Source organism: Rhinolophus sinicus, chromosome 13 (assembly GCF_057876585.1).
Source record: "Rhinolophus sinicus isolate RSI-liver-muscle chromosome 13, RSI-T2T, whole genome shotgun sequence".
Lineage (NCBI taxonomy): Eukaryota > Metazoa > Chordata > Mammalia > Chiroptera > Rhinolophidae > Rhinolophus > Rhinolophus sinicus.
Genome location: NC_142513.1, coordinates 50784834 through 50797255, shown reverse-complemented (window position 1 = coordinate 50797255; position 12422 = coordinate 50784834). Strand labels below are relative to the sequence as shown.

The window sequence follows — 12422 nt, the reverse complement described above, 5'->3', positions numbered from 1 at the left end:
GGAAAATAATGACACATTCTAAGAGAACAAAAAGGAATGCTTTTTTTTTTTCATTTGAAACTGAATCATTCTAATATTCTACTACTATTTTCCTACTGGTTCTAGTTACTTATTTGGTATATTAATATTTTATTGACATAGAATCAGTTTGGGGGGTTATATTTTTAATATGAATTTAAAATCTGTGTTAGCAAAATATTTAGAACTGTGATGTTTTACTCTAAAAGAATAAAATTATGGACAATCTTTGATTAATAGGCACAGACACATAACTGAATAATCACAAATAAGGTAAATACATTCCCCTGCTTTAAGTTTAAATCAGAGGTCACCAATTCTCAAATACAAAACTGTAGTATTTTTTGGGGGGGGGATTACTATAAAAGTAAAAATTTACCTCTTACAAAAGGTGTCTGGTATGAGGAGGAGAGGCTTCTGCATTTTACATGATGTATATTTGTATTATTGAATTTTTTTTCAGTGAGAGTGTGTTTTTTTATTGTGTCATTTCTTTAAAGTCTTAACTAAAACAGTCATGTCATTCCATTAAGGGGAACTTGGGAAATAAAGAAGAAAAGCATTTTCTAGTCAAATCACTAATTCCCTCCCAGCCCATCCTTACTACTTACTCATGGTTAGCACTTTGATTCTTTTTCTTTCAATTAAGTTATGTGTAACCATTCTCTTTATAATTTCAGGAAATCAAGTGAAGTGGGCAGATTAAATTAAGTGCATATTCATTAACTGATATTTTCTCATAATGTCCATCCAACAATTTGATTGGACCGAATTCCCCTGGCTCTCCGGGTCAGTGAGAGTAGACTTGTGCTGTCCATGCAACTTCAGAAAATCGGATTTAAAACTGGAAACACCACCACACTGAAAAAATATAAATAGAACTGAGCAGAGTCTTGGTTCTTATTATGTCATTTACTCCACACACATTCTATTATTTAATACTCAAGTTAAAGTAAAAGCACCTTTGTAATTTCACATGCACCCTATGTCCTAGGTTCTACCTTCTAAATGTCCCTTCAGTTGGGCTTGAAGGTTAACTGTTTTTATTTACCTTTCTAATGTGAACAGAAGAGGTTACCTTATACCTGCTCTCTCTCTCTCTCTCCATATGTATTATTTTTGTGTTCTCTCTCTCTCTCTCTCTCTCTCTCTCTCTCTCTCTCTCTCTCTCAGTCTTTTACAGAGATAAGGGAGATACTTGTTTAATTCTGAAAGATGACCAGTGACATAATTAAGTGGCCCTACTGATGGATGATGCTGCCCTTGATTTTACCTCCTTCTCGCCCCTGGTAGTGGTCTCTCTCCCTCTAGCCCTCATGTCCCAGAGTCTCTGACTGTAAATAATTAATAGAGACTGCTGTGTGTGATGGGAAGCAAAGCTGCCTCCTTCGCTTCTATAATCACTTACACACTAAGCCCTTTTCTGATTCCTTTTTCCAGAAATACGCAGTCAAAAAAAAAAAAAAAAAAACACACCCCGATAATCTCCACGCAGACGCAGTGAACTTGCATTGGTGTTTTGGCAATAACGCAAATTGTGACACTCACCCATTTACGTGGATTTTCAGGATGGTTGCCTGTAAAATGGTGAAAGTCATGGCTTAGAGTAAGCTGTAAAGACCCTGCATTGTATCAACGGCCTTCACTGTAAGCAGCTTGGCTCTGCCTTTCGACAGAGAAGGATTTTTCTGTGCTGCTGGTGGAGCTCCTTCAGCTCCGATGTCACATTGCAGGCCCGCCTTTAGCGGGACTGTTTTGATTGACTTTGCCCAGCATTTTGTTACAAAAAATTTCAAACATATGGTTAAGTTGAAAGAACCGAATTATGTACATTCATATACCTACCACGTAGAGTCTACTATTAACATTTTCTAAAATTGCTCGTTTATATTTCTGTCTGTCCATTCCTCTATCCATCCATCAATCCATCATTTTTTTTCTGCGTTTTATTGATTTTTTTTTTTACAGCATAGTGATTAGATATTATATAATTTAAGAAGTGATACCCCTGACTAGTTCAGTACTCACCTGGCATACGTAGTTATTATAATATTATTGACTATATTCCTTCTGCTATACCCTACAACACATGACTACTGTGTAGCAACCAATTTGTACTTCTTAATTCCTTCCCCTTTTTCACCTACCCTCCCAACCCCCCTCCCATCTGGCAACCATCAAAGTATTCTCTGTATCTATGAGTCTGTTTGTGTTTTGTTTGTTTACTTTCTTCTTTAGATTCCATATGTAAGTGAAATCACATTGCATCTGTCTTTCTCTGTCTGACATTCTGCTCAGCACAATACCTTCCAGGTCCATCCATGCTGCCGCCGATGGCAAGAACCCATTCTCATCCCTGGCCGAGCAATATTCCGTTGTATATATGTACCACCCCCTCTTTATCCATTCACCATCGTCGGACACCCAGGCTGCCTCCATATCTTGGCCATTGTAAACAATGCTACAATAAATATATGCATGCAAACATCCCCTCAAAGTAGCATTTGGGTTTCTTCAGAAAAATGCCCAGAAGTGGGATTACTGGGTCCTTCTTTGCCTCTTGTGATAGCCTTTGTTTTAAAGTCTATTTTGTCTTGTATAAGTATGGCTACTCCAGCTTTTTTGCTGTTGCTTTTTTTTTTTTTTTTTCAATTTTCATGAAATATCTTTTTCCAATCCTTTTACTTTAAGTCTGTGTGTGCCTTTCAATCTGAAGTGAGTCTCTTGGAAGCAGTATATGTAAGGGTTTTGTTTTCTTATCCACTCAGCTACCCTATCTTTTGATTGGAGCATTTAATCCATTTACATTTAAAGTAGTTATTGATAGTATTTGCCAGTTATTGCCATTTTATTATTCATATGTTTTATCTATTCTTTTTTCTCTTAAAGATGTCCCTCTAAGATTCCTTGCAATACTGGTTTGGTGGTAATGAACTCCTTTAGCTTTTTCTTGTCTGGGAAGTTCTTTATCTGTCCTTCAATTCTAAATGATAGTTTTTAGAATTGCTGGGTAATCTTGGTTGTAGGTCCTTGCTTTCATCCCTTTGACTATTTCCTGCCAATCCCTTCTGGCCTGCAAAGTGTCTGTTGAGAAATCAGCTGGTGGTCTTATGGGAGCTCCCTTGTAGCTAACTGCTTTTCTCTTGCTCCTTTTAAGATTCTCTCTTTGTCTTTAACCTTTGGCATTTTAATTGTGATGTGTCCTGGTGTGAACCTCTTTGGGTTCATTTTGTTTGGGTCTCTCTGTGCTTCCTGGGCTTGTACGGCTATTTCCTTCACAAGATTAGGAAGGAAATAACATCATTATTTCTTCAAATAGGTTTTCAATCCCTTGCTCTCTGTCTTCTCCTTCTGATACCCCTATTATGTGAATGTTTGTATGCTTATTGTTGTCCCAGAGGCCCCTTACACTCTCCTCATTTTTAAAATTATTTTTTGCTGTTCTGATTGGATGCTTTCTGGTACCTTATCTTCCAAACCACTGATTTGACCCTCTGCTTCATCTAATCTACTGTTGATTCCCTTTGATGTATTCTTCATTCCAGTTATTGTAGTCTTTATTTCTGACTGATTCTTTTCATGTTTTCCATCTTCATTTTTATGTTGCCTATCTCTTTGTTGAAGTTATCCCTGAGATCATTGAGTGTTTGGAACTCTGCATCTGGTAGATTGATTGTCTCCATTTTGTCTAGGTCTTTTTCTGGAGTTTTGTTCTGTTCTTTTATTAGGGAAATATTTCTTTGTCTCCCCATTTTGGCTGCCTCCCTGTGTTTGTTTCTATATATTATGTAGGGCTGCTATGCCTTCCAGTTTTAGTTGAGTGGCCTTATGTAGTAAGTGACCTGTGGGACCCAGGGCACCGTCTCCCTGGTCACCTGAGCTGAGTGTTCCAGGTGTGTCCCTGTGTGGGTTGTGTCTGCCCTCCTGTTGTAGTTGAGTGTTGATTGCTGTTTGCATGTCATTGGGAGGGATTGACCCTCAGGCTGATTGGTTGTAAGGACTATCTGTGACTATAGAAAAGGAGCTGTTGTGCAGGGGCTGACCCTACAGAGCATGGCTCTGGTGCCTGCTCAGTCTGTCCTTTGGGTGTGTCATCCTTCGAAGCAGCCAGGTGGTGCTCCAGGTTGGTCTAAAGCTGGCCAGCATGTGTGCCAGACTTGGAGCCTCCTGGGGGAGGCAGGAAACCTGCTGCAGGCCAAGTTTAGCCACAGCCTATGTTCTGCCTGGGGCCACCTGGTATGAGCCACAGAGCAATCTACAGATAGGTGCCACCCACACTGGGCTTGGAGGTGCCTTGAGAGGCCAATCTACAAACTGAAGCCAGTAGCCATTAGTGCTGGGCCTAGGGCTGCTCAGCCAGAGGTACGGGACATGCTGAGACCAGATGCTTCTGGTTTGGATTTTGTGACCCTTTGAGAGATCTTAGGAAAGTCTGCACCATGAGCCAAGGTAGATTGTTTGTACGGAAAAGCCACTGGAAGCAGCTTGTGTGTGCCTACAAGTTGGGTGGGGCAGGGTCTCAGAGAATCAGTAGGGCAGGGTAGATGAAAGGTGATAGCCAGTTTGATAGAGATATGGTAGCTGCCTACATCTGCATGCTTCGAGGGGGAGGGCTCAACAAAGGGACAATGGCTTTAAGCCAGCTCCTCCATCCAAGAGAAAGCTGCCCCTCCAGCCCTCACCCTGCAGCCAGGCAATTCAGTTCCTCCCAATATGTCCCTGTCATCTTTTGAGCTGCTCATCCAGAACGAGTGAATCCATCGGTGAGTAAGTCCATGCATGGGCTCTTTAAGAGGAGAGCCTGGGACATGAGGGACTCCAGCTACCCTCATGCCACCGTCCTTGCTGGTTTTCACAGCCAAAAGTTATGGGGACTTCTTCCCCCAGCACTGGAACCCTGGACTGGGGAGGGGCTGGGACCCCTCAATCCTCAGGGGGGACCTCCACACCCAACATATCCCACCCAATTTTTAATGATCACACACAGGTGTGGGGCCAGCCCATTCCATGTCTCTGCCCCTCCTACCAGTCTCAAGGTGGCTTCTTCTGTATGTCCTTAGTTGTAGGGTTTCAGTTCAGCTAGACTTCAGGCAATTCTCGATGATGGTTGTTATGTAATTTCATTGTAATTTATGTGGTCCTGAGAGAAGTTGAGCACAGCATTCACCTTCTGCGCCATCTTCAATCCATCGTTTTTTAACGCATTTCAAAGTAAGTTGGAAACACGTGTGCACTTTACCATCAAATGCTTTAGCATTCATATTATTCAATATTGTTTATAGTTTTTAGGTAAAATGTATATAAAATAAAAGATACATACCTTCATTGGACTGTTTGATAAGTTTTGAAATAACACCACTGTAATGAAAACACCATCAAGGTATAGAACCATCAGCAGACAATTTCCCCATTTCCCACCCTGGTTAATTTCATGCTTGTCCCGACCCTGAGAAACCACTCACTGTTCTGATTTTATTTTTTTCATCCATAGATTAGAATCCTGTGCAATCATTCTTACTCTCAGCATCATGTTTTGAGATTTCTGTCAGTTATTTCATGGATCAATAGTTTATTCCTTTTTATTGCTGAGTAGTTAGTTACTAAACCATTATACCTAGTCATTTGTCCTTTCTGTTGATGGACACCTGTGCTATTTACAGTTTGGAAATACTGTGAATAAAGCTGCTATGCACATTCTTGGGTAAGTTTTTAGACATTTCTCTTGGGTAAATATCTAAGAATAGAACTGTGGGTCATAGGGTTGGTATATGTTTAGTTTTATAAAAAAACACCAGACTTCTTTCCTAAGTGTTTGTATTATTTTACGTTGAAACCAATAAGGTCTGAGTGTTCTGGTTGCTCCGTATCCTCTCCAAATCTTTGAAATTTGTAGTGATTCTGGTGGGAGTGGAGTGGTGTCTCTTGGTGGTTTTAATTTGCACTTCCCTGATGACTAATGATATTGAGTTCTTTGAATCTCTTTCACTGTTTAAATCTTCACCCATTTTTACTTGGGTTGTTTGCCCTTCGTTACTGAGTTGTAGGAGTTCTTTTTATATTCTAGATACCATTCCTGTTTTGGACACAGGCTTTGCAAATATTTTCTTCCTGTATGTAACTTTCTTGTTTATTTTTAAGTGGAAGATCAATCTTTTGATGAGTAGAAGTTTAAAGTTTGGGTGAAATCTAATTAGCAATTTTTCCTTTCATAGTTACTGCTTTCTGTGTCCTAAAAAACCTTTGCTTGCTCTCAAGTCACAAAGTATTCTTTTTTTTTTCTAGAAACTCTATAAATTTAACTTTTATGTTTAGATCCATGATCCATCTCAGGTTTGTGTGGTAAGAAACAGGGCTCAGGGTTTCTTTTCATTCAAGGTGGATGGCCAGTTGTCCCAGTACCATTTGTTGAAAAAAACTGCTTTTCTCATTGTATTGCTTTGGTGCCCTTGTCAAAAATCAGGTGGATGTACAAGTGTGGGCCTATTTCTCAACTCTTTTCTGGTCCATGGATCTGTTCGTCTATCCCAGTACCACACTGTCTTGATGACTGTAGCTTCAGAGTAAGATTTGAAATCAATAGGGTGTGTCCTTCAATGCTCTTCTTTTTAAAGATTACTTTGGGTACTTTAAGTCCTTTGAATTTCCATACAAGTTTGAGAATCAGATTGTCAATATTCTACAACAACAAGAAAGCCTATTAGAATTATGGTTGGGATTCCAGTGTATCTATAGATCAAACTGGGGAGAATTGACATCGTACATTGTTGATTCTTCTCATTTATAAACATGGGATGTCTTTCCATTTGTATAGGTCGTGTTTAATGTCTCTCAGCAATGTTTTATAGTTTTCAGGGTACTGCTTTTAGCCATCTTTTGTTAAATTTATTTCTAAGCATGTAATTTTTATGCTATTATAAATAAATTAATTTTTTTTAGCTTTCAAAAGTTAACTGCTATAATGTGATCTGCTTTTGTGATGTGAATGTTTGGAAGCTAACCTTGCTCAGCATTTACCTTTAGAAAAAGAGAAAAAGCTTTATGCATCCCTTCAAAGAGACAGCAGAGAGATGGGGGACCAAACTTTAGCCCGTTTGCCTCTTACTGGCTGTCTAAATGCGGCCGTAAGTGGTAGAATCCCATTCCTATTTCTGTCAGTGAGCACCATCAGAATTTAACTCCTCATTCTTTGCAGTCTTTTCTGTAATATCTACAGAGATAAAACTATGAACTCTGGTTACTAATACGTTTTCAAATGTGGTTGAAGCCTTGAATTTTTCTACCCAGAAAAGTGCACACACACAGTTTTGTGTGCAAATTGAGTATTATTGCAAGAAACGTCTGATGCCTGTTCATCAGCCTTTTGGGGTCCACAGACCCCCTTATCAGGGACCCCTGTTCTAGAGTGGGAGCTCCATGGGGGTAGGCGCTGTCTGCTTTACCTTCTGCATCTTCAGCGCCCAGCACGGGATAAAGTGAGGGCTCCAGTTCTGAGCCCCACACCCTTTGTGGGGTTTTCTCAGCAGAAAGGGTATAGATTTTCATACCCTCAGGGACTGACGTGTCTTTTTTCCTCCACTAGATACATTATCCCGCTGAGCAACACAGCAGAGGGACAATTTGGCTGGACCACCAGCTCTCCCACCAAAGCCCCTGCTTCTCTGTTGCTGTCAGTGAGGTCAGCCTGGCCGTTCCCAACAGGCAGCTGTCCTGGGTAACCTGGGCCCACTCCAGGTGATAGGCAGTCTTGCTGCAGAATCCTCCTGGGCTGTGCTCTTTGCAATCAGCCTGACTTCAGTGCCAGCCTCATGCAGGAAGTGCCTCCAGCAGGAAGTGCCTCCAGCAGGAAGTGCCTCCAGCTGGGTGCAGGTCCCAGTGTCTGCTGTGCCTGGGGACACAGGCAGCTTTTCAGAGCGACTCCTTTCCCTTCCTAAAGCCCCAGATTTAGGGCACAGACCTCTTTCAAATGACCCCCACGAGCAGTGCCAGCCAGATGGTAATACTGTGTGTGCTTCTGCCCACCCAGGTGCTGCGGACATGGGCAGCAAACTGTCCATGCCAGGCGGTGACCCCACAGCACGGTGCCCTGGGACTGAAGATATTCACACCGCATACAAGCAGGGAGACCCCAGCAGAGCCCGGCACCTGATCAGGGAGGCTTGTGACGAGACCACATCCCAGCTGGAAAGGGTAAGGTCCACACCGGCCCCTCCGGCCAAAACGAGGGATCCAGGTTGGACAAATGTTGCCGCTCAGATTATCTTTTTGCTATCAGCATAATCGTAATGGGAATTTTTTATCGTGTTCTGGAAATACCTTGTTTCACATGTAAACTTATGAAGGCCTACGCTTTCCAGTCGACTTCTGTACCTGTCATCACCTAGTCTCCACCCCCACCTTCCCAGGGGACAAAGGAGGAGTAACTGACACGTGAAGAGCAAAATGCTGATGTGAAGGTTTACTCTGCAGTGTTCTTTTATACTTTCTTTCCAGTATAAAAACAGCACATGCTCAAAAAAGAAAATTTAAAAATATGTGGGAGTAGAGGCAAACAAGATCAAGAAACACACCATAATCTTAATACCTCCCTACTGTCCTACCTAACGGTTTTAGTGTATTTTCTTTCAGCCTGCCGATCTAGTGCATGTCACTGTCGTTGGTGCTAATTGACATACAGCCATACAGTATGTGTAGTTTTACATAATGCTTTTGCTCACGTATCAAAGCAACGATTTTCTGTCTGATTATAAATCCCTGATATGCATCTCCTTCGAAGGCAGCATGATGTTCTATCTGGTCGAGAGACCAAACTTACCCAGCTGTTGTGTTTGGTTGGCTTAGTGCTAATTTTGGGTTATTTGGATTATTTCTATTTTTTTTTTTTTTTACTAATATAAATAATATTGTATTGAATGTTTTTGCATAATCCCTTTTCCTGTTGGAAGGCTATCTTCTTTGCAAGGGTTCACAGGAATTGTGAATGTGGGTCTAAACATTTTCCAAATTTTGAACCACACCAAACGTTTCTAAAAAGCTTGTAGAGATCAACCCTCTGACCCACCAACGACCGGAGTGGACCTCTGTCACGTATTTGTCCTTGTGGGGAATGCCGATGGGCTGTCACCCTGGAAGCATTTGCTGATGTTTTCTTTGCCTTACTTTGAGGAGCATAGATTTAACATGTCTCCATTTAGCTAGTAGTTAGAAATGATTCAATTCCTAAAGCTCCAGCCTGTCCTCAAAAGTGCAAGAGTTGTTTTGGGGTCAGGAGGAGGGGAACAAGTACAATGTGCTTGGGAATTACTGAGGGGAAGGCATTTCGGATTCCTCCGATTCTGAGTTCACAGTGGATATGGCCAAAGGGCACCCTTCCATACAAGCAGAGCTGGGCTGCACACGTGAGCCGGTCAGAGCCGCGGGCCCCTCAGGTGGGCATCTGGTGGCCTCCTGTAGAGATGGCTTATGCTCAGCAGACAGAGCCTGGAGTGAGTGTCTCCCTCCATCCATGTCAGTAGAATCGAGATGTACTGTACATTCATGGGCTGGCCCCCTCACACACTCGTTAGCATGGCTGCCTTCTATCAGCTGGGTTATTACTAAAATAAATTAATTAATTAAAAATTTTAAAAAATCCCAGCTGGTTGGACTTTGAGAAGATGTTGAAGAAAAAGGATGGATAAATCTGTGTTTTCATAAAAATGTAGAAATTTAATTCCAAAAACAGACCATAAATAAGAGTCAAAGATCAAATGATACACGGAGAAGGAATATGTCCATGTCCTTAATTGAGAAATAATTGTCCTTATTTCAAATCAATATGAAATAACAACATAATTTTTTTAAAGAAAGGACAACCGAGAATGGACAACAGCAAAGGAAGCCTAAAGGAAATAGAAGGAATGAGAGTATGAAAATAAGAGCAGAAAGCTGGAGCTCAGAGTGAGTGAGTTTGCGACTATGTGTGGGCCCTTTATCAAGGGGGGCCTCCACGGCCGAGATGGCCCTCCTGATTTGTAACCACACACGGGGTGTGGGACGAGCCCGTTCCGCGTCTCTGCCCCTCCTGCCATTTCGAGGTGGCTGCCTCTGTGTGTCAGTTATAGGACTGCTGTTCAGCTAGACCACGGGCGGTTCTCAGTGATGGTTGTTCAGCAGTTTGGTTGTAATTTTGACGTGGTTGTTGGAGGAGGTGAAAACAGTATTTACCTGTTCTGCCATCTAAACTGGAAAAAATTTCTTCTTTGACACAGAACTACTCGTAGGAACTTACCTCTACAGATTTATTTGAAAAACATTTCCAAGATGTGTATATAAGGATATTCATTCAAGTTGTAGTTACAGTAGCAAAACTCTGCACCTGCCTCCCTGTTAGACAACATATTCAATTCCTATCATTTCAGTTCTTTTCAATTTGTTGAGGTTTGTTTTATGGCCGAGGTTTGGCCTGTCTTCATATGTGTTCTGTAGACGCTTGAATGCATATTGCTATTGTTGGTGGAGTGTTCGATCCTATCGGTTTATGGTGATGGGGGACTCTCCTGTATTCTTGCTGATTTTCTGCCGGTTTGTTCTATCAGTTCTGGAGAGAGAGCGTTGAAGTCTCCAACTAATGGGAAATTGAGCTCCCAACTAATGGGAGATTGAGTTCTTCTTTCAGTTAAATCGTTTCTCCCCCACATAGTTTGCAGCTCTGTCACTGGGTACATACACATTAAAAAGCAAACAATCCACTTAGAAAAATGTATGAAATGGATCAAGAACCATTTTGCTGAAGACTATATACAGATGGCAAATAAGCCATGAAAAAAAAAGTGTTCAATGTCAAGCGTTATTAGGAAATTTTAAATTAAGGTCACGGGGAGATGTCACTGCACATCTATTAGGACAGCTGCAATAAAAAATAGTGACAATACCAAAATCTGATGAGAATGAAGGGAAACTGTCTCATACGTAAGGTGAGAATATAGAATGATCCAGCCATTCGGGAAATAATTGGGCAGTTTCTTAAATAACTAAGACTACACGTACATTATGACCCAGCAATTACACTCCTGAACGTTTATCCTAGAAAAATGCAAACTTCTGTGCACACAAAAATCTGTGCATGAGTGTTCATTGCAGTTTTATTTGTAATAGCCGCAAACTGGATTCCATGAAAAACTCTGAGCAGGTGACTAATTAAACAAAGCATGGGACGCTGCTAAGCAATATAAAGGAACGCTATTGAAATACTCAATGACTCAGAGGGATTTCGGGTGTTAGGCCGAGTGGGGGGGGGAAGGAGCAATTTCAAAATGTCACTTTCTGTATGATTCCATTTATATAACATTCTCAAAAGGAGAAAATTAAGGAAAATTAGTGGTTGCTGAGGGTTAGAAGGAGAGAAGGGTGGTTTGCAGTTATACAGGGGTAGCTCAAGGGGGAGTTTTACTATGATGAGAGAGTTCTCTATCTTGGTGGTGGTGGCGACAAATCTACACATGTGACAAAATGACATATTTTATTCACACGTTGTATTACACTAACATCAAATTACTGGCCTTGATCTTGAACGACAATTAGGTAAGATGTTACCATTGGGGGAAACTGAGTGAAGGAAACACAGGTCCTAGCGGTACTGTCTTTACGAGTCTCTGTGAACCTCTCATCCTTTCAAAGCAAACATTGTTTTTAAATAAGCATCATTCCACATTTATGTTTAAAAAGTGGCAAACACTCATCTGTGGTGTTCGGTTCTTGGTAAATGTTGCATCATCCCAGCCTGGATGCTGCATCCACCTTCTGGAACAATGCTGAACCCTAGTTTCAGGAGGACTTCACGTTGTAGTACTGCAAGCAAACACTGCCCATGCCCACCCAGCACCCATCTGAGCACCCTTTTTGTGGACCCAGGGAGCCCACGAAAATTCAGGCCACTCCCTAGCTATGTGATCTCGGACAAGTTATCAAACCTCACGGAACCTGCATGTTTTTGCCTGTGAATTGAACAAACTGCCTGTCCCACAGAGCCTTCGCATACCAGAATGGCTGGAACACATAGGAACTCAGGTGCAGGTCCAAGTTCCACCCTACCCTTTCCCCCTGGGTCACCAAGTCAAGGATCCCACTGTGTGTTGCTGGAAGATCTTCGTCCCTGGTTTCAGGTCTGTGGAGTCCCCTCATCTATCATGTTCTATTTATGAATAACTTACAGGGTGGCCCTGCAGAGACCTGGGCTGCCTTCTCTTTCTGAGGTCCACACGACACGTCACTCAGACTGTCCCCATCCTCATGAAACTGCTTGAGAGCAGCTCTGTACCAAAGAAATAAAATGCCAGCTGCATTTACAACATCACATTTGCTAGTAGTCACATTCAAAAGCTCTACAGAAAGAGGTGAAATTTTAATCATCTATTTGATTTAACCTG

The 12422-nt window shown here is 41.6% G+C and overlaps 1 protein-coding gene across 4 annotated transcripts in view; it reads left to right on the top strand.

The window, feature by feature from the left end:
* Positions 1 to 12422, top strand: part of LRRK1 (leucine rich repeat kinase 1) — a 108258-nt gene that overhangs the window by 31639 nt on the left and 64197 nt on the right. For all 4 annotated transcript variants that reach the window (XM_019726628.3, XM_074317188.2, XM_019726626.3 and 1 more), the window contains one exon: positions 8042 to 8205. In XM_019726628.3, the coding sequence (XP_019582187.2) occupies positions 8042 to 8205 (164 nt within the window). The remainder of the gene's footprint in view (positions 1 to 8041; positions 8206 to 12422) is intronic.